This window comes from Pinus tabuliformis, chromosome 6 (assembly GCF_031772625.1).
Source record: "Pinus tabuliformis cultivar Carrire ecotype Pingquan chromosome 6, CPIR1, whole genome shotgun sequence".
Classification (NCBI taxonomy): Eukaryota; Viridiplantae; Streptophyta; class Pinopsida; order Pinales; family Pinaceae; genus Pinus; species Pinus tabuliformis.
The window spans coordinates 363374809-363397027 of NC_142292.1; the positions used below are offsets into that span (position 1 = coordinate 363374809).

The following is a 22219-nucleotide window of genomic DNA, read 5'->3' on the forward strand; positions in this document are numbered from 1 at the left end:
AGATATGAGGTGAAATTACAGCCAAGGTTTAGTCTTTAGTTCCATGCATGGGACCAAAGTTAGATGTTACTTATTGGCACATGACCCTTCTGTTGGAGCTTCATGATGATTAGCATTGGATATTGACTTATGATATTATCTTGGCTAAAACCACCTTTTGGTCTTGGAATAAGACTTAAGACTACTTTTGATTAGTTGAGAGCTTGCATTACTTATGCACAAGGGAAATATGTTAATGACCCAAGACTTGGAGGAATCTAACAAGAGTGAAAGTCTACCCACTTACAAACCACCAATGAATATTTTAGGTGCTATGGTTTTCCTTAGAGAAGAGTAATGAGTTGAATTCCATTTGTGGATAATAGGCAACACATTTTTTTTTTCTAAACCATGATTAGGAAAATTGCATTAATTTAAATGTATAAAAAAACTTGCAACAAAATTACATAATAGGTATAGTTCGAGCTTCTCAAACAAAAAACCTTACAAACTACATTACCATATCAAAGTTTGCCTACATCATTATATAAAATTCCTTGTAATTTATTGACACTATATATTTTGATTATATAGATCTAAAATTCTAATAACATTGAAAAACATTGTACTTAATAGAAGGCATGGTGACTGATAACATCCTCTTTGCCAACATTTAGAGTGGTAGAGTCTTGCATTACCGTGTCAATGTTATTAACAAGCTAGTGCATTGTTTCATCTTCCTATAGCTCTCCCCAATTCAAATAAATCAACATATTTGATTAGATGCTCATGATTGGTCTTCGTCACCATGTTCATGAGAATATTGAGTTATGTTTTAAGAACAACAATTTGTTGGCACTGTTCCATAAGAGCATTCATGATCACTACAATTTGAGAATTGGCATGGTGGTCACTCTCATGGACTTTATAGGTGACAAAGAATATATATGTATTGTTGCATTGAATTTGCTTGTCATGATTTATGAGGACTCTTCTAATCTCTTCAACTTGCACTTGTTAGTCCATTAAGGTTGCATACTGACTAGAATCCCCAACTAAATTTAGCTTATTGAAACAACCAAATTCCTAAATCCTTTTCCACGTATTCAAAGTCTGAGTGAATATAGAATTTTTAGAGCTATGAAGCAATAGAGGGTAAATATCAAACCTTAAAAGAAAGGCCAAAGATTGGAAACAAATAGGAAACCAAACGAAAGAGTTGGTCACACGTCTAGAATCTAGATTAGAAACAATTTAGAGATTCAAACAATCAGCCTCGTCCCCGCCCCCTGCAATTCAACCCCAACAAAATTATTTTAGAGGGGAATACTCCCTTGCAAACTAAACATACCTAAACGCAATAAAACAAATACAATTACTACCAAGCAAACATGAATTCTTACTAACCCTCATTGAATTATATTCCAAACTTCCCACTAACAATTTCCCATTAAAATTGCCTTATTACCACCTTAATGAGGGAAATCTCCAAACAAGGATTCAACTACACGTGTGAACATCATTCCAAACATGTGATAGAAAAACGAATGTCTCGTCACATGACTTGCCTAGCATTGGGTTTGTAACTCGATGTTGTGGACCATGTAAATGATTAAATGATTGATACATCTCTTTGTACTCATGACTATCAAATGAGATGTTGATTAATGGTGCCAATAACATTGAGAACCCCCCTTTTAAAGTTAAAGGCAATGTGAGTGAACTAGTTTGCTTCATAATTATTTTTCAACTTTGCATGATAGATTATGATTTTGGAGAATTAATTTACTTTATGTTTAGCTTTGACTATGATAGATGCTAAATAATTGTTAATTGGAGTAGAGTTTAGGGTCAAATAACTTATGATTGTCTGCAAGTTTCCCATTGTAATTAGATATTGAATACTTGAAGCCTTCACTATTTTTGGTATTTGCAATAGAGCATAAGCCTCTAGTTGATTATTGGGTGAGATATTGAGTCCTTGTGCAAAAGTTATTTTAAATGTTCATTCGAGGTAAATGATGACCCCCTTACACCTACCACCCCAAGCTATCAATAGTTGTATTTGCTATCTATTGACATAAATCTTAAAACCGGAAAAATGTGAAAGAAAGGTAGTAATGATAACCAAGGCTAAGGTCTCAAACCAAAGAAAATAAAAATACATAAATCTTAAAACAGGAAAAATTTGAAAGAAAGGTAGTAATAATAACCAAGGCTAAGGTCTCAAACTAAAGAAAATAAAAAGATATAAATCTTAAAACAAGGAAAATGTAAAAGAAAGGTAGTAATAATAACCAAGGCTAAGGTCTCAAACTAAAGAAAATAAAAAGATGAAAAAATAGGTAATAAGATGAGAGAGATTTGATTTGCTTTAAAGTGGAAATAATTTAAGAATAAAAATAAAAATGAGAAGGGGTATGCAATGGAAAATAACAAGATGCAATGGAAAATAACAAGGTGAAAGAAGGAATTATGGTCACAATAATATACATGAATGAGGGTTAAAATTAATTGAGTTTTACCTTTTTCATGATATTTTTTTGGATTTTTTCACTTTATCAAAATTGAAATATGAAGTTTAAACGTTCTATGTCTTAGACTATATAATTTAATGATGAAATTCTTATTGAGGTTATAATTTTACATTACTTAAATTATATTTTTTAATATATAAATGAATTAAAAGCTTTGAAAAACTTTGAAGTTCAAATTCAAGCCTATGTGATACATATCACACTGTATAGAGAATTTTTAGGAAGAAATCACATTGACGATTTTAGTCAATGCTTTTGGAGGGTAGAACAAAATCTTCAATATGATTTTTTCAAAAAAAAAACCTTGAAATATTTTAAGTTATAATTAAAATTTACAATTCCAATAAATTTTAATTATATTTTGAATATAATAATTTACATAATTTTATAAAAATATATTTATTTATAAATACAAATCCATTCATAGTATTATTTATTTATTTATTTCAAAATCTACAATATTAACTATTCATGTAAAGCTCAAGTTCCCATCATGAAACTGAAATTAATTCTTTATAATATTTATAAACAATTTGCTTAACTCAAAGTATAATTTCCAATAAACATATAAGACAAATTCATACACATTATCATAAATTTTCACTGCATGTAATAAAATATTAATCTAAGTTAATTTTCCTTTTTAAAAAACAATAAATATTAATAATTAAATGAATTTAGGCTTTTTTGATCCATATCAAATTTTTGAAGATTTTTTCACGAAAATCACATAGAGATATTTTTGTGGACGCATTTCGAACCAACCAGTGTGGTTTATCGTCAGACAAGTTGAATGAGCAAATCTCTCTTTGCACATTAAATAGATAGGGCAGAATATCCAATGACCCAATTTTACTAGACAAGGTAACGGCTAAAAAGACAACAGCTAGATTTGATCGGAAAATGGCTAATTTGACTAATGTGCAAAACGAGATTTGCTCATTCAACTTGTCCTAACGATGAACCATACTGGTTGGTTCCAAACAAAAGTATCTCTATATAATTTTCGCTGAAAGATCTTCAAAAATTTATATTATATTTATTTATAAGTGTTAATAAATTAAAACTAAACATATTTTATATATATATATATTTTTAATTTTTAATTTGACACAGAGTTACTTTAAATTAATAAAGATTAGAAACATAAATATTGTAAATTAAATCATCAAATGTTTACCCTTTTCAAATTTAATATATCTTTAATTGAATTTAATAAATATACCTAACATATCTCCAATAGAATGGGACTTGGGTAGAACTTGTGGAAAAATCTTATAGATTGGAACCATTGGGCTAACTACCACGAAAAAAACCCAAAAGAAAAAGATGAATACGACTGAGACTTTATGTAACGTGTAAGCTAAAGAAAGGAGTACTCCAAGTGAAATTCCAAAGGCACAGGTAAATGATCCCGTTTGCCTTCCCCGTATCTGCAAAGACCACAAACCCAAAATAAAAAATCCACATTTAGGGTTTAATTTATATGATACTCAAAAATAATATTCAAGACTTTTGGAATCCGATAAAATGTAAAATATAAAATCCCATGTCAGTCCTTAAATACATATACCTTACCACATATTCTTGCTCCAGGACACCACTCTCTCCAGTGGAAAGAAGCTAATAGGAGGAGGAGCAGCAGCAGCAGTCTGCATGAATTAGAGGAAGCCAAAGGTAGGGAATAACAGACAAGGAAAACACAAACACAGAAGAAGAATCATCAACAATACAGGTAGCAGCAGCTTCAAGTAAGTCTGACAGAAAACATTTTTTTCTCAAACACGCATTAATTTTTTCCCTCGTTTTTTCAAAACCACTTTGTTGGGGGCCTCAATTATTTCAATAAGTTTGCCACAAAAATCTCTACACCTGCTGCAATTCAAGAAGATCCAATATAACCTAACAGGCATTATCATCGACGGGCAGTCATATGCGTTATAATTCATCAATGCGAGGGTTTTTGCAGCTCTGAGTCAGTTGGGGGCGGGTTATTGATTTTGGAGGCTGGTTTTTATTCTTTTTAGGGTAGTGGGTCATACTATATTCAGGGATGAAGCAGGCGGAGGAGCTTGCGGCGTCCTCGTCCGGGGGTTTGGATAATTCATTGGCATTGAACAACCGGATAGAGAAAGTAGTTGCCAGAGGAGGGGAAACTGCAGAGGAACCCAGAGAAGGGGGGCAAGAGAACGTGTTTGTGGAAAGGAGAGGCGATTACTGCGCAGTCTGCAGGTGGAATATTGCGCAGTTTAGCAGGGTGAAGGCCAGGGCATTGTGGAGTCGATATTTTGAAGTGGGGGGTTATGACTGCAGGCTTCTGGTGTATCCCCGGGGTGACTCACAGGCGCTTCCAGGTTACCTTTCCATCTATTTGCAGGTTATGGATCCCCGGGGATCGGCTTCATCGAAATGGGATTGTTTTGCCAGCTATAGATTGATTGTGGTGAATCAGCGAGACGAGGCGAAGTCGATACAGCGCGATTCCTGGCATCGGTTTTCCACCAAGAAGAAGTCTCATGGCTGGTGTGACTTTACGCCCAGCTCGACAGTCCTGGATCCCAAGGCTGGCTTTCTGGTGAATGATAGCGTCGTTGTCTTGGCGGAGATTCTTGTCCTGCACGAGTCTGTGTCGTTCTCTAGGGAGAATGAATTGCAGCCGATCGCTGGCCCCATGCCAGAGGTCCTGAGTGGAAAGTTCTTGTGGAAGGTGCATAATTTGTCCCTGTTCAAGGAGATGATCAAGACGCAGAAGATCATGAGCCCTGTGTTTCCAGCTGGGGAATGCAATCTGCGGCTGAGCGTGTACCAGTCGTCTGTTAATGGCATTGATTATCTTTCGATGTGCTTGGAGAGCAAAGATACCGATAAGTCCGTTGTTACAGAACGGAGCTGTTGGTGTCTCTTTCGCATGTCTGTTCTGAATCAGCGAGCTGGGATGAACCATATGCATCGGGATTCCTATGGCCGATTCGCAGGGGACAATAAGAGTGGTGACAATACGAGCCTTGGATGGAACGATTACATGCTAATGACTGATTTTGTTTCTCCAGAGATGGGTTATTTGGTGGATGACACTGCTGTTTTCAGTGCTTCATTTCATGTCATCAAGGAGTCCAGTGGTTTTACTAGAAATCTCGGAACCGTTGTTGGAAGAAGCAATGTCAGAAAATCAGATGGTCATCAAGGGAAATTTACATGGAGAATTGAGAATTTCACAAGGTTAAAAGACATCCTTAAGAAAAGGAAAATAACGGGCCTATGTGTCAAGAGTAGGCGATTTCAGGTTGGCAACCGCGACTGCCGTCTTATTGTGTACCCTAGAGGTAGTGTGCAGACTTGTTATTGTCTTAGCAGTATAGGGCAACAGTTTTTGAATTATGGATATCCTATAGTGTGAATGTGAATGTAGTTCCTCACTGTTACTCTTCGGTGTTTTTTGCTGTCTAATTTATTGTTTGTCTATCTAGTTGAAATGGTATTAATTTGTCCAATTTAAAATGTTTGATATTTTGGTGTGGTTTTAGAATGGTTTTAGAATCCATCTTTTTCGGTGTTTTTTCTTTAGTTTCTTCAAAAGTATTTTTTATCCAGATGGCTTTCATTGTAGTCAGAGGGCAAATTTCCTCGTTCTCTGTGAACATTAGTTTTTAAACGTGTTGTGTTTGTAGCTATTGAGTTTCTTTCATATTTTATTGTTTTCCTCTGCTCCAGTGCATCTATCTTTTTTGTTCTTTTGTATGGTTGCTTCTATTAGGTCCTTCATTTGTTATGTGTCTGTCAGATCATATTGCCCAATACTATTTTGGCTTGGTAGACGTGGAGGTTACGTTCATAACTATGCCATAAAATGGTTCTCCACTCAAGTTTATGCTATTTATTTTCACAGAAAAAAGAACTTGTAATGTTTCCATAATGAAAAAGAAAAAGTTACATTTAAACTGTTCATGAGACTAGAGGCACAGTCTATAAAGTTAGTCCTCGAGAGATTGGAAATGACACCTCCACAATAAAATTAAGTAGAACCTATCAATATGCATAGCAAATATGTTAAAAAAGCAGCATAATTTCAGTTACGAAAGACAATATTACAAGCAAACTTTCTCTTTGAAGTTCATCTATTGTTGGAGGGAGAGTTTCCTTTACTCCATCTTTGATCACCCTAATTGACAGAGGTCCATGACCCCTGCTGCAGGCCTGTTTAGATAACTTATGTGCATCTTGATTTTACTCTTTGTAGATGTGCTTGAAGATTTTGATGTGAAGGATGCCTTAAGATCCCCTACATGCTGCAAGCTTCCATGTAAAGAGATTCCATCTACTCTATAACCAATCTGGAGTCTCCATTTATACAAATTTCAGTGATTCAATTCTCCAATGCTAGCGCTATCAGTGTAGATACAGTTTTCACTTCTCCATAATTGTTTGTTCCTGCTCCAAGAACACGTTCAGCAAGAATCTTGTGAGGATTTGAAATGTCAAGGATTCTTGTTTTCCTCCATCAAAGAAACCATAGGGGGCGGAGTCATCGATGTTGGGTGGATCATTTTGCTTTTGCTTGCGCTTTTTCTTGGCCTTTTTGTAGCTCATATAGGTCCCTTGCATCCCGTGGAAAGAGTCCAGGGGAGTAATTTGATGGTCTTGAAAAGAGCTTCATTTCTAGTGAGCCAAACAATCCAGAGAATGAGAATAGGGAGAGAGTGTTTTATATTTACTTCCCTATCTTGAAGGCGGGAGGTTAAACTGTGATCCACAGTTTCTTCTTCCCACTTGCCTTTCCACTGGTTAATGTTTGGAACAATGGTCCTCCAAGTTTCTGGGACAGGGGAGTGCGGGAGCAGGGATATGCACATGGGTGACATGTGGAAGAAACCCCGAATTTTGGGGAAATTAAGGGGGTTGGTGGGATGTTAGGGTCCCCATCTTTGAGTTAATAAACATAATGATAATAATGATAAAATCCCAACAATATTAATTCATCCCATGCAAATTCATCTTTGTGCAATGTAAATACTAAACAGTAAAATAGTACTAAATTCAAGTTTGTAAATGATATAAACATGATTTAAATTCTGATTAGTAATGAAATATGTTGATTCATAAATCATAGATGAAACCAAAATACTGAAATATTAATACATTGACTTAAATTCATCATTCTAGAATCTAATTACCAAGAAAAATAGTAGATACTGAAGTCTGAAATAGTAAATTGAAATTGTTCAAACTCAACAATAGTAAAGAGTGACAAGTCCCCTTTTCATGGGGGATGACTAAAAGCAGCCCTTTTCTGAGGGGCATGCCCAGAAGCCCCCCCTCTCCCACAGTGGGGAATTTTCCTCCCTGCGTTTCCCCAAAAGGGAAATGTGGGGAAATGATTACCCAGAAGCCTCGTCTGAGAGTGTGGGAAACATGGGGAGTGCGCCCTTCTCCCACACTGAGGTATGAGTCTCTGTGGAACACTGGTTTTTACTGATGCCCATATTACACATCTCTGCGGAACACTGGTTTTTACTGCTGCCCATATTTCTTTGATGAAATTATATGCTATGAAGAGGTGGCTGACACTCTCTGTGTTCTCTCTACATAATGTACACATTGTAAGTCCCTGTCATGATCTCTCCTGTAAACTGGCCCAGGTCAAGATTTTATTCTTTAGGACCAGCCAGAGGAAAGATTTTGATTTGAGAGGGGCTTCAAACTTCAACATAAATTCCACAGCCATGGGTCCCCTTCTTGGTCAGGCATTACAGTCTGGTATCCTAATCTGTCCTTGTAAGTTCCTCTAGTTTTGTTTGTTGCCCAAACCAGTCTTTATCAGTGATCCTTCAGTCTGTTACAAGCGGATCATAGGGAATCTGCAAAGTGGTTCCATTTCTCTGCACATTCTCTTTTGACCCCCAATTGTTCTGCCCCTTTCCATCCCAATATTCACCTATTTGAGATGGTCTTTTCATAAGCTATCCCAGGAAGAAAATATTTTTGGAGTGAAGGCAAGTTAAAAGATCTTGAGAGAGGCAGGGTGCCTCCTCCTATTACCTGAATCTCATTTCAGATGAGAGATGAAAGATGATCCCCTATGACAGTAAAGACTGCTACCATAGCCTTCCATACACCTTAAGGCCCTCCTGATTTTCTTGGCTTCCTTATCTATTCCTCCTTGATAAGGAGATCTATGCACTTCTTCTTTATTATGTCCTGCCAAAGCCCTTCTGAGGAAAACTTCAGATTATGCCTGTTATTGAGTTCTTTGCATTTTTCTTGTTGAATTCATAAGCACAGCATTGGCTTGGATATTTCTGGGTTGTAGTTCTGAATTTTTCTTGTCTGCAGGTATTTTGAATTATATCAGATTCTTACTAGTTAGGGAATCTATTAAGATATTTTTTAGTGCTCTTTGGACTTCAATTGTAAGGACTTCTTGTCTTGATTGTTACATGTTTGTAGTATTAAACACTGAATTAGAATTTTGTTGTCTGGATGACCAGGGCAATCACAACCTCCTTGTCACCTTTCAATGTTTCTTGAAGTTACAGATCCTCGTAACAATTCTGCTGATTGGAGTTGTTTTGTCAGTCACCGTTTATCAGTTGTGAATCAAAGATCTGAAGAAAAATCGGTTACAAAGGAGTCTCAAAACCGTTATTCAAAGGTTGCTAAAGATTGGGGTTGGCGTGAATTTATCACCTTGACTAGTCTCTTTGACCAAGATTCAGGGTACTTGGTGCAAGACACGGTGGTCTTTTCTGCAGAGGTTCTCATTTTAAAGGAGACCTCTATAATGCAGGAGTGCACAGATCATGAAGTAGATTCCAGTGTCTCTAAAAGTGAAGCTGGAAGAACTGTAAACCGAGGTACCTTCACATGGAAGGTCGAGAACTTTTTAGCTTTTAAGGAGATCATGGAGACAAGGAAAATCTTTAGCAAATTCTTTCAGGCCGGTGGTTGTGAGCTACGCATAGGTGCAGGACTGAATCCCATTCTTTAAGTTTAAATAGCTGGTTCTGGTTTGTTAATTTGTTGTTCTCTTCATATATATTGTATAGTCTTTTCGTGTATTCTTGTTCAATTGTCATGTCATTTGTACTATTGGTTTTATCATTACTTCTAATGCAGTTGAATGTGACGAGGCAGGTGTCTATGAGTCATTTGATACTCTATGCATATATTTGGAAAGTGATCAATCTGTTGGAACCGATCCTGATAAGAATTTCTGGGTCAGATATCGGATGGCAGTAGTGAATCAAAAACATTCTGACAAAACTGTCTGGAAGGAGTCATCCATATGTACAAAGACTTGGAATAATTCAGTTCTACAATTCATGAAAGTCTCGGACATGCTGGATCCAGATGCAGGGTTCCTTACCCGTGACACAGTTGTATTTGTTTGCGAGATTCTGGATTGTTGTCCCTGGTTTGAGTTTTCTGATCTTGAGGTAATATTTTTATCTAAATATGCCCATAAGGACAACATTTTCTTTTACATAGACTGTTTCTATGCTTTGTATTTGCTTTGTCTCGCATGTAATAAACTATTATCATATCGATCTATGAATTAAAATGACCATTGCTAAGATTTTTCCTCCTATTTGAATGCACTTTGTAGCGGGAGTGATTTGTGGGATATGAATAAGAAATAAGTCTCAGTTTGGGTGTGCTTTACTCTGATCAAAAAGATGATCTTGGCATAGGATTTTCTTTTACTTTTTTGTTTTCATCTTTTACAAAGTAAACAATTGATTGGCCAAGAGGATATGATTATGTAAATTCAACAAATGATGCTTGCATAAATGAAACCAGAAATAGCTGGGGGAGACTGTAAAGTGGTTTTACATCTGTTGTGATTATGAATGGTAAGGTTGGGGAGGGGGTGAGGATGGGTAATTTTTTTTACTGTTTTGTTTATCAGTTTGGTGCCCAATTATTGTATTTGTCAATAGGCATTTGACCCTGTAAAGCTGTTATCCCCCGTAGATCAACAAAATAGTCTCAGTGCCACGCATTCCTGGCATCTGGTGGCAGACATTTGGAGCTACAAAGAGCTTCAGAGCAGATCTCTTGTTTCTTAGAAAATGTCTTATTTGGTAGGTAATAAAACTAACTATATATTTAAAAAACATGTAATACCTTTCAACTTTCTCTTGAATGTTAGTACACAAGATGGTTTGAAATAGCTCTTAAGTTCAAAACCCAAGAATTACATCTGTGATTGCATTTCTGTTCCTTGCAGGTCTCCTATAGGCAATGTTTTTTAGATCCTTGATTTCCTTCTCTGGAGTGGAATTTGAGTGTTGACATGATTCCTTTGGGATTGCATCTCTCGATCCTTCATTTCCTCTTGTTGAAGGATTAAATGTCCTGTTCTTTTACAAAGGCTTTCTGCAAAGGTTGGATTTGCAAGTGTTGTCGAGTTGATTCTAGCATCCCTAGTAGCATATGAATTTCAATCCTTTGGGTTGAAACAGTCCTATATATGGGTTATTGCTTTCTTTTTCCTTGTATCAAGTCCATTTAATGGATCTTTTAAGGACCCTTCTACTTTTGAGCCTTTTGGGCTATGGTCTTCAAGAACCTAAAAAGAATTCAGGTCTATGGATGAAATTTTTATTTGACATGGTTTCCTTTTCGTTCAAAGTTTTGAGGTCTTGGGTTTTAGTTTTGCCATTTCGAGGAGGAATTTGCTTGCTTGATCTATTGTTCTTATTGTGGGGAATTTGCTTGCTTGGTCTGTTGTTCTTTCTCTGGAGAATTTGCTTGCTTGGTCTGCTGTTCTTTTTTCTGGACAATTCACTTGCTTGCTCTGTTTCACCTGGCAATTTGGCAGCAGGTAAGACTGCCCTTTGCAAATGGTGACCCCACCATCCAAGTGTTAACTTTTGGCGTTACTTGAAAGTGCTTACGCCATGCTTGGGGTGCTTCATGTTTAATCCTGGATGGTCTGAGATGGTTTGGCACATGAGAGATAGGTCTTTATGGTTTTGCACAGTTGAGATAGCTTTTTCATTGGATGTTTGACCTTAGATCGTTCTTGGCTTAATGTTCTTCCCTAGGCATTGGAGTTCTCTTAACAGTTTGGTGGACACCCTTCATTTGGGCCCCGTGAAGGATCCAGCTGCTTAGAGAGAACCCTGCATGGGATGAGGAATATTGTGTAGCTTGCAGGAGGGCATTGACTGTTAGTTGTCATGTGGTAACTTGGATTCTTGTTTGGAGGATTGGAGATGGCTTGGGGATGCCTAGGGCTTCAACAATGTTCTTGCAATGTTAGCTAACCCAGTGGAGTACATTGCTCAGGAGAATTGATGGAGTCCATGGAGGCTTGTGATGGAGGGATGTGAACTTTCCTTGTGTAGGTACATCACCTTGGAGCATGATCCATACCTTAGAATGTGACATCTTACTTGTTGGCCTATATGTGCTCATTGTAAGTTGCTTGTAAGGGCTGAGGCCCACATTGTATTGTGGGCCTCCCTTACCTCTCATATAAAATTTAAATAGGAGGAGGGAGTCATACAATTAATATATGTTCATTCAGTCACTTGTATTCACTCTTGAGATGTGACCTAGAGAAAAGTACACCCTAGCCTCTCATTCTCTTTCTAGAGTCTTCACATGTGCTCTCTCTCTCTCTCTCTCTCCCCTTCTCTCTTTTTAGTCTCCACACGTGCTTTTTCATATTCAGGCATTTGCTCCCATTAGTTAACCAACAACTTTGATTGAATTGAACTCAACAGTTGTTTGCCCAGGTCGGTTCTTTCTATTGTGATCTTTGATGATACAAATGTAAATCTAAATAGCTATCAACCTATGAAAAGATCAATTCATGCCAAAACTCTAGGGGTAAGCCAGGGAGTCTAAACTGTGCTAGATTAGATGATGGCTATGCTTCAAAGGGGTTGGCACAGTTTGCCTTATCATCCATAAACCTCCTCCAAACATGGTGTCTGTATTCAGGAATCAAGAAGAATACCATGATAGATCCTTTTGATTGGAGTCTTATGGCTTTAAACCATTCTGGTCCCTGTCTCCCAATTAAACTTGATCCATTTGGATATAGTATCAGTGGATCGCCAAATTGTTGCAGGAGCAAACAAAGAGATCCATTGTTTTGTTAAGTACAAATATTATACGTTATTGCATGACTTTAATGCTAGCAACCACTTTAGTGTTCAAGTCATATTAATGTTGGTAAATGTGACTGACATGTAACATCAAAAGCACAGGTTAGTGCAAGGTAGTTAAACAACCATAACTTCCTAAGGGTGTCATATGTGAGAGAGTATGATTTTCTGTCCTGTATAATTTCTGTAATATCATCCATAAAAATAATGTTATATGTTCTCTTCATTATCATTTGACTCTTATTGATGTGTTTGCACTCCAAAGTTAACATCAGAGCATGTTAAATGAGGATCCATGCATAGTTTTGTGCATGTATGCAGCTGAGTTCAAGACAACGAGATTTTTTAATAGGCATCAAGTTAGGTCAGAATGAAGCAATTGTTGAGATCATAAATCAATAATGAAGAAGAGATGCTGGGAGGTTATATGAGTTTGTGCCTGAGAAGGATCCCTTTTTTATTCACGAAAAAAACATTATAATATGTTATAGGAGAAATCAAAATATACATTTTCATTTTTTTTTATTGACACTTTCAGAACTGTAGGTCTCTGTGACCTTCTGTCCAGAAGACCCCAAAAGGGTTTTTTATAACCTAATTTTTACAGTCATCTGTAGGCATTTTTTGCCTCAGCTTTTCTAGAAAGCACCAAATTTACATTCAAATTTGCCTGAAATTAGGCCATTACATAAAGTTATAAACAATTCACAAGATTAACTTCTAGAGCAGAATATCTGATTTTTTTTGTGAAAATCAGTGTAGGGAAGGAACTGATGCTGGAAGGAAAAATTCATCCGTAACTTTGTAGACATTGCCCTTCCTGCAGTGATAATACTTCTTTAGGTAATCTGTTTTCTTGTTTATTGAATTCTCTATAGATGCGCGAGAAAAAGATTTCAGAAAACTTCACTATGACCTCAGAAACCCTGTCCCCATTCATGGTTGTGCTCAGCACCATATTTTCTGTCCAATCCATAATCAATTTAGAATCTTCCATTACCTGGAGCCTGGCATTATCTTTTTCAACTGCATGTTGCAGCAATAATCTTAAGTCACGGAATTCTGCTCTACTATTTGTCCACTGGCCTATAGCATACTTGAAAGAGATGAATGGGATTCACTGAAATATAAAATGCTGCTAGAACCACATTTAGCTGGAATTCATTGGCAAGCACTATCAAAGAAACCTCAAGTCTTGTCTTTCTCTATCTCTGGGGTTTTAAAATTCTTTGAGCTTTGACATTTTCAGGCTTCCATGATCCTCCATAGGCAAATCTAATTTGATGGCCAATCGGTATTGTAGGAATATCCTTATCTTGTAATATCATGTTATTTTTTGCAAGCCAAACCCCCTGCAGACAAATCATGGCAAAGCCCTATGGGAAACAATTCATTTGTCCTTGTACCTGGTGATAAGGATTGTCCTTTCCACCCATAAACCCCTGCAGACAAATCATGGCAAAGCCCTATGGGAAACAATTCATTTATCCTTGTACCTGGTGATAAGGATTCCTTTCCACCCATTGTATCCATTTGAGCTTTATTGCTTTATTCAAAATCGCTTTAGTATATGAACAATGCACAAGTAGGTGATCCACAGTTTCCTCGTTGGTTTTACACAATACATTTTCCAGGTTAATGCCAATTTCCCCTGAGTTTAGATTTTGTTCGACATTGCAAGGCACAGAAGTATTGTAGTTTTAAGAGGACTGTTTAGTTTCCACATTCTTTTCCATCACAATTTTTTCTCCCCAGCTTCTTTTTCCTCTATCTAGCTACATACCCTAGTTTTAATAGTAGCAAAATATCATTATTTAATTCCCCAGTGGAATTAACAAAGGCATAGACCCAACAAAGAATACCACAAGAAACAGGTGTTACCCATTGATGGAGTCCGTGCAATTACTGTTTTTTAGCATAGGCATTTGAGTTCGGTCTAGTGATCTCTATACAATTTATCAGGCAGTTTATGACCCACACAAGTTGTCAATTTGTGGTTTTGATAGCAGTGATGTCACAGCATAATGATATAGCAAGAAAACCAGGCAACTCTATGTTGAGGGCACAACAATGAAGATGTTATTGCAGCTATCAACTTTGCAACTTGTAGATTTGTGGTTTTGTCAGCAATGACATCATGGCATTGTGATGAAGAGAGAATTAGACAACTGCATGTTTAGGTCACGACATTAACAACATTGTTGTAGTTGTTGAGTTTTTAAACACTATATGAAGATAAATGTGATGCCATCAAATGTTGCACTAACATGAGAAGCAATTTTGAGTCTTGACCTGTGATTAGAGAAAAGAGACACATAGTTGTTGAAAATGTAACTAGTTTCGGTTTTCATAATTGTTGCACTCATTTCAATATGTATCCTATGCAACAAACAAAAGAAGGTATGGTGTCTAGAATGATATTCAACGCATCTACAATGCTGCAACAACATATTCCAGTAGCCTAGACCAATGTTCTTCGTCACCCCTGTGATGAGTAGGAAGTGTATTTTTCAAAAGCGACTGATCTAGAAGAGCAATTGTGGCTGAAACATTTTTCTTGCAACCGTATAAAAATATCAGTGCTTAATAACCTAGTTTTAATAATAGCAAACTATCATTATTTAATCCCCCAGTGGAATTAATAAGGGCATAGACCCAACAAAGAATACCACAAGAAACAGGTGTTACCCATTGATGGAGTCCGAGCAATTACTGTTATTTAGCATAGGCATTTGAGTTCGGTCTAGTGATCTATATGAAATTTATCAGGCAGTTTATGACCCACCCAAGTTGTCAATCTGTGGTTTTGATAGCAGTGATGTTGCAGCATAGTGATATAGCAAGAAAACCAGGCAACTCTATGTCGAGGGCACAACAATGAAGCTGTTATTGCAGTTATCAACTTTGCAACTTGTAGATTTGTGGTTTTGTCAGCAACGACATCATGGCATTGCGATGAAGAGAGAATTAGTCAACTGCATGTTTAGGCCACGACCTTAACAACATTGTTGTAGTTGTTGAGTTTGCAAACATTATATGAAGATAAATGTGATGCCCTCAAATGTTGGATTAACATGAGAAGCAATTTTGACTCTTGACTTGTGATTAGAGAAAATAGACACATGGTTGTTGAAAATGTAACTAGTTTCGGTTTCATGATTGTTGTACTCATTTCAATCTGTATCCTATGTACCGAACAAAAGAAGAAAAGAAAAATATATTATTTTAAAGCATGGGCTTCGTGCTCATTATTGATGGTCTTCTAGGTAAAAGCATGTTCTTCATGCTTCTAGGGTTTGTTAGGTCTTAGGATTTATTGTCATGAATCAAAGGAGTCAACATCATGTTTATAAGACCCTTTCAGGCAAAATGTAATTGGAAAAAGAATTTATTTTGAGTCTAGAAAGTCTTGGAAACTCCTAAAGTACAAGTTGGCCTAAAGGAGGGAATTCGACCCCTTGGGAAGGCTATATAAAGAAGAAGCTCGACCTCATTTAGCTCTCACTCACCAAGAAGTTCAATGTCAAGGAAAACATTTGATCTGTAGCTGGGAAGCAGAGGAAGAAGAGAGCGAAGATCTAGAAGAAGAAAGGAAGGACGAAAAACTTGTTTTTTTGCTCAATCCCTCTCATACGTGCGAAGGATTAGGGTTTTTGCAGCTTCAAAGAACGACTGAAATTGTAAGGTTGTGTTTCAGTATGACGAAGTGTAGTATCTTGTTGTTGGGAGGAAGAATACTCTATCTTGACCTCGTTGACCTTGGGAGGAGCTGTCTTGCTCTAGGAAGGTCTCAAGAGGAAGCTGAACTAGGGTTTCTACAGTAGCAACAAGGGCCAAAATTGTAGGACGAAAATTGCAGGTCAAGTTGCAGTATTGAAGTTGGCAGGTCAAAATTGTAGGTTGAAGCTGGTTGGTGGCATAATCGAGGAAGGACTTGTTGGAAGGGCTGACTTGGTACTTGGAGAAGGACTGGGTCTAGGGATTGGGTCGTTGTCTCATTGGAAGTAGATTCTATAAGAAAAGAGTTTTTTGTTTTTTATTATTTCGGGTTTTCCCCTGGTTGAGAGCCTAATTACTGTTGAGAAATTTAAAGGTCAATAGTTAGATCGATTTCTCTTTTATTGATAATTGCTTGTGATGTCTTTTTACTTTTCCTATTTACTTATTATTATGTTTGTTCTTATCATTGAACAACTACCAAAACAAGAAGAATAATAGTATACAAGAACACAGGATATAGGCTGCAAGCCAAGGTCAAAACCTCTCCACTTGAGAGGAAAACCCACAAATCTCTCCTCTTATTTATATATCCTTCAATTGACGAATTCCAAATCTCTAGACCAAGATCAATACCCTCCAAGACTAAGTCCAGACCTTCTGGATGACGTGCTTCTTTTGTTCAAGTCAAACCCAGTCAAATCTCTTATAGCAACACAATTTCGACCTCAACTTCAGAATTTCGGCCTCTACTGTAGATCTGAAATTTTCGGCCCTCCTAGTAGGAGTTGTTGCCACATGTGTGAGCTTATTATGGCTTCCCAAGGCTTCTTTAGACCTTTGCTTGGCTTTCTCCTTCTTTTGGTGCTTGAGGATGACCTAATGTGACCTTCAGTGATCTTATTTCTCTTCTTTTTTCAAGATCAAACCTGTAGAAGAAAAACCCTAGACCAACAACAAATTCCCTAGCCTTCCTTCACGTGTGAGAGAGAAATAGCCCAGAAACAAGTCTTATTCGTCCTCTTCCTTCTTTGCTACGTTCTTGCTCTTCTTCACTTGGATGAGTCACTGATGACTGTCTCTTAAGGAGGTTGAGTTCCCTCCTTTACATAGGCTTCTAAAGGTGGATGTGGCTTCCCAGTTGCCAAGCTGACTTGGTCTTGAAGGGTATTTTGACACTTTTAAAGACAAAAATATTTTTCTTTACGAGTTACAACGTATCCGATGGGGTCTTCAACTTATGACAATGACTCTTTTGACTTCTTGACCTAGTACAAATCGTGGAAGCACTCAATGGGTTCTTGGCCTCTAAAATAAAAGACCTTGAGCATGAAACCCATGCTCTAAAAACAATAATAATAAATTTTCTTTCATTTTACAATAGAAGAATCAAAAGTACATTTCATATTTATGAAGACTGAACCTAGTTACACATTTTTCAACACTATCTCTTAACTAGGGAGGCATTTATAAACGCTACATGGACATTCTCAATTTGAAGAGATCTCATAAGAAGAGTCAGATTGGTAACCCTTCTGCTTAGCATCATACCAACCAACATTGTCATATAGCAAGGCCTTGACTAACAACTCTCTCTCTCCACAAGATCAGAGCACAATGCTGGCGAGACCAATGGTTTATAGACACCATCATCATTTTCTCTCTCGGAACATACCCCACCCAGGTTCTCTCAGACCAGGACTATTCTTATCTTGGATAGTCAATCCTTAAAGAATATCGGTCTTCTACGACTACTCTTATCTTGGATGCCCTACCACATCGTCAAAGAGTATTGGATGCCAGATGCTTACCCAATCCTCCATTCTTTCTTCCCTAGTGAAGACAAAAATGATGTGCCTATCTCTCCCTCTCAACCAGGGAGGATATATCAACCAAACCAAGCTTGTCTCTCAAATACGCAAGCTTTTTGTTAGGAAGAGATTTTGTCAAAATATCAACTCCCTGTTCATCAGTGGAGATATATCGTAGCTGCAATACACCATTTTGTACTCGCTTCTGAATGTAGTGATACTTGTTGTTTATATGCTTTGTCTTTCCATGAAACACTGGGTCTTTAGACAATCTTATACAAATGGTGTTATCACAATGTATCACTGTAGGGTCCATTGGTCCTTCAAACAAGTCTGACAACAACTTAGTCAGATAACTTCTGTGCTTACTTCACAGGTTGCAATATACTTAGCCTCAACACTACTCAAAGTAATCGTTTCTTGCTTTCTGATCATCCATGAGATCATGGAGGATCCCAAACTAAAACATCTGCTTGTAGTGCTCCTTCCATATTGTTCATTGCCTCCCCAGTCGAAATTTGTATCCTATCATATTTCATGCAGTAGTGGATTGTTCCTTGCAAATATCTTAGTATATGCTTTGCTGCTATCTAATGATCATGCTTCGACTCAACTTGGAACTGAATAAGAATAGTCACTGCAAAACATATGTCTGGTCGAGTATTCACCAAGTAGATTAGTGACCCAATCAATTGTCTTACCCTGGTAGGATCCACAGGGCTCGATTCAGAACTCCTTAGTCTATTCAAGTTTGTGATCATCGGGGTTGTCATTTGTCTGCAATCCATCATGTCAAACCTTTTCAACATCTCGGTCACATACTTCCCTTGACCTAGATAGATCTCATCAGGTCCTCGCCAGACTTCCAGTCCCAAATAATAGTGCATAAACCCTAGATCCTTCATGTCAAATTCTTCTGCTAGTTGCTTCTTACATTCTTCAATTCGACCTTCCACACTTGTCAAGAGAAGATCATCCACATACAAAAGAATGATAACAGGCTCACCCTTCGCAACCTTAATATAAAGGTTCGGATCAACAAAACTCTTTGTGAAGCCTATTCTCTATAGGTATGCATTCATCCTTGCATACCATGCCCTTGGTGCTTGCTTGAGGCCATATAATGCCTTCTTCAACTTGCAAACATATGTCTCTCTATCTTTAACTTCAAATCCCAACGGTTGCTCTATATAAACTTCCTTATCAATTGTGCCATTCAAGAATGCAGGCTTGACATCCATTTGATGGATGTTCCATCCCATCGATGCTTCCAAAGAGACCAATGAACGTATGGTTGTATACCTCGCTATAGGAGCAAATTTCTCTTCATAATCGATGCCTTTTGCAGCAAATCTTGCCTTATATTTACCAATATTTCCATCTGTTGCATGCTTAATTTTGTAGAGCCATTTGGAAGTTACCACATATTTGTCTTCATGCCTAGGTACGATCTCCCAAACTCCATTTTTCATTATTGATTGATACTCTTCATTCATGGCATCCTTCCATTCTTGGTGCGTGACAACTTATTCAAAGGTGGATGGCTCTACTTCTATCAATTTCGTCATATAGGTTGCATACCTAGAATATCATTTGGGCTTCTTGCTTTCCATGAATGTGCCTTGAACTGCTCCATGACCTTCTGCATCAAGTAGTGTAGACTTCAACCAGTTAGGTCTCTTTCTAGTTTTGGGGATTTCCACAAGTTGTATAGGTTCATTGGGACCTTCATCTTCATGATTGGATTCTTCTTGCTCCCTAGTGACTTCCTCTTCAAATATCATAAGTTCTTCATCATTAGAGTCCATAAGGAGATCCTTTGATTTCTTGAATGCAATACTTTCATCAAATATCACATCTCGACTGATTTCTATTCAGTGTCTTTCCTTTATATAGATCCTATAGGCCTTAGAAGAATTACTGTAACCAACAAATGTTCCCTGCATGCCTGATGGATCCAACTTCTTTCTCTTGTCCTTTGGTATATGAATATAGACAGGACAGCCAAAAATTTGGGGATGATCCACGCTTGGTTTCTTCCCAGTGAATGCTTCTTCATGAGTTATGTTATCTAGTGACCTGTGGGGACTTTGATTTTGTATGTATACAACTGTCTTTGTAGCTTCACCCCACAGAAATTTCGGTAAATCTTGATCATGTAGCATTAGATTTTACACTTTCTTCAGTGGATCGATTCTTTCATTCTTGTAACTCCATTTTGCTTGGGATTATATGGGACTATCAGCTCCCTCTTAATCCTAGATTCCTTACAGAAGGCTGTAATTTCCTTGGATGTGTATTCTCCTCCTTTATCAGACCTTAATATCTTGATTCTCCTTTCTGTCAGGTTCTCGACTTCAACTTTGAATTCTTGAAATTTGATGAATACTTCATCCTTGGATTTCATCAAGGAAACCCAAGTTTTCCTTGAATGGTCATCTATAAATGTGACATAATATAGATGACTTCCAATTGATTTAGGAGTCATAGGACCACAAACATTGGAATGAATAAGATCCAAGATTTCTTTTGACCTTGAAGCACTGCTTCCAAATGGTCTCTTGGTGTTCTTACCCAATGCACATCCCTTGCATGCTCCTTTGTTATCTTCTTTCAGTGCGAGGATGCCATTTACTATTGAATTTAGGGTTGGAAGGATTTTGTAGTGGAGGTGATCGAGTCTTCTATGCCAAAGTTCACATGGCCTGACTTCAATGTGAACCAAAGCTTGAGCAAGGGGAGTTAGCAACCTGTAAAGTCTTCCTTCACGAATCCCAATCATCCTTGCATATTCTATGCTTGAGTTCTTATCCCATACCACAACCTTTCCATCTATGAAGGCAATTCTATCACCTTTATCTTCTTGGTAAATTCTAACTTGGAACAAATAGTATGTTGTTGAGATGAATATTTCCCCAATTCTCCAACTCTAGCGAGGTTGGGCCAATTCCTCTCACAGGGTAGCTCTTATTATCACCAAACTCTACGGAGTAAGAGGACTTTCCTTTTGACAATGTTTTTAGTTGTTTGTGATGACCGGTCATACGTCTTGATTCTCCACTATCGCTTGCCCAAATGCTTTCATCTTGAAATGTACAGTGAGTGCTGAGAAGAGTCCTTCATTCATTGTAGTTGTCTTGGTCACTTCCTTCTTTGGAGTAAATAGGAGATCCCAGAACTCTTTGATGCCTTCCTTAAGATGACTTGCTGCCCTTGAACATCTTTCTAGGAACTTCTTCAATGTAGTAGATATCTTCATCATGCCCTTGGCGAACCTTAATTTTGATACCATGTTGAGAAATCTAAAGGGCAGTAGTTAGATCGATTTCTCTTTTATTGATAACTACTTGTGATGTCTTTTTACTTTTCTTATTTACTTATTATTATGTTTGTTCTTATCATAAAACAACTACTAAAACACGAAGAACAATAGTACACAAGAACACATGATATGGGCTGCAAGCCAGGGCCAAAACCTATCCCCTTGAGAGGAAAACCCACAAATCTCTTCTCTTCTTATAGATTCTTCAATTGACATATTCCAAGACCTCTAGACCAAACCAATACCTTCCAAGACCAAGTCCAAACCTTCCAAATGATGTGCTTCCTTTATTCAAGTCAAACCGAGTCCATTCTCTTCTAGCAACAATTTCGACCCCATCTTTAGAATTTTAGTCTCTATTATAGATGATTAGATCTAAAACTTTCAGCCCTCCTAGCAATAGCTGATGCCACACGTGTGAGCTTATTTTGGCCTCCCAAGGCTTCTTCAGACCTTCGCTTGGCTTTCTCCTTCCTCTGGTTCTTGAGGATGACCTAATGTGACCTTCAGTGACCTTCTTTCTCTTCCTTTTTCAAGATCGAACATGCAGAAGAAAAACCCTAGACCAGCAGCAAAAACCCTAGCCTTCCTCTGCACGTGTGAGAGAGAAATAGCTCGAAAACAAGTCTTCTTCGTCCTCTTCCTTCTTCGATGCCTTCTTTCTCTTCTTCTTCACTTGGGTGAGTGAGTGATGGATGTCTCTCAAGGAGGTCGAGTTCCCTCCTTTATATAGGC

General features: G+C 37.5%; 1 protein-coding gene across 2 annotated transcripts in view; it reads left to right on the forward strand.

The window, feature by feature from the left end:
- Nucleotides 1-4061: 4061 nt before the first annotated feature.
- The window catches only part of LOC149258806 (uncharacterized), a 122740-nt gene continuing 104582 nt past the window's right edge, over nt 4062-22219 (forward strand). For both annotated transcript variants that reach the window (XR_016256974.1, XM_089416314.1), the window contains exons 1-3: nt 4062-5839; nt 9002-9475; nt 9648-9949. Coding sequence is in view for 1 of the 2 variants with exons in the window: in XM_089416314.1 (XP_089272440.1) it covers nt 4570-5839; nt 9002-9475; nt 9648-9949 (2046 nt within the window). In the remaining variant the exon portion in view is untranslated. The remainder of the gene's footprint in view (nt 5840-9001; nt 9476-9647; nt 9950-22219) is intronic.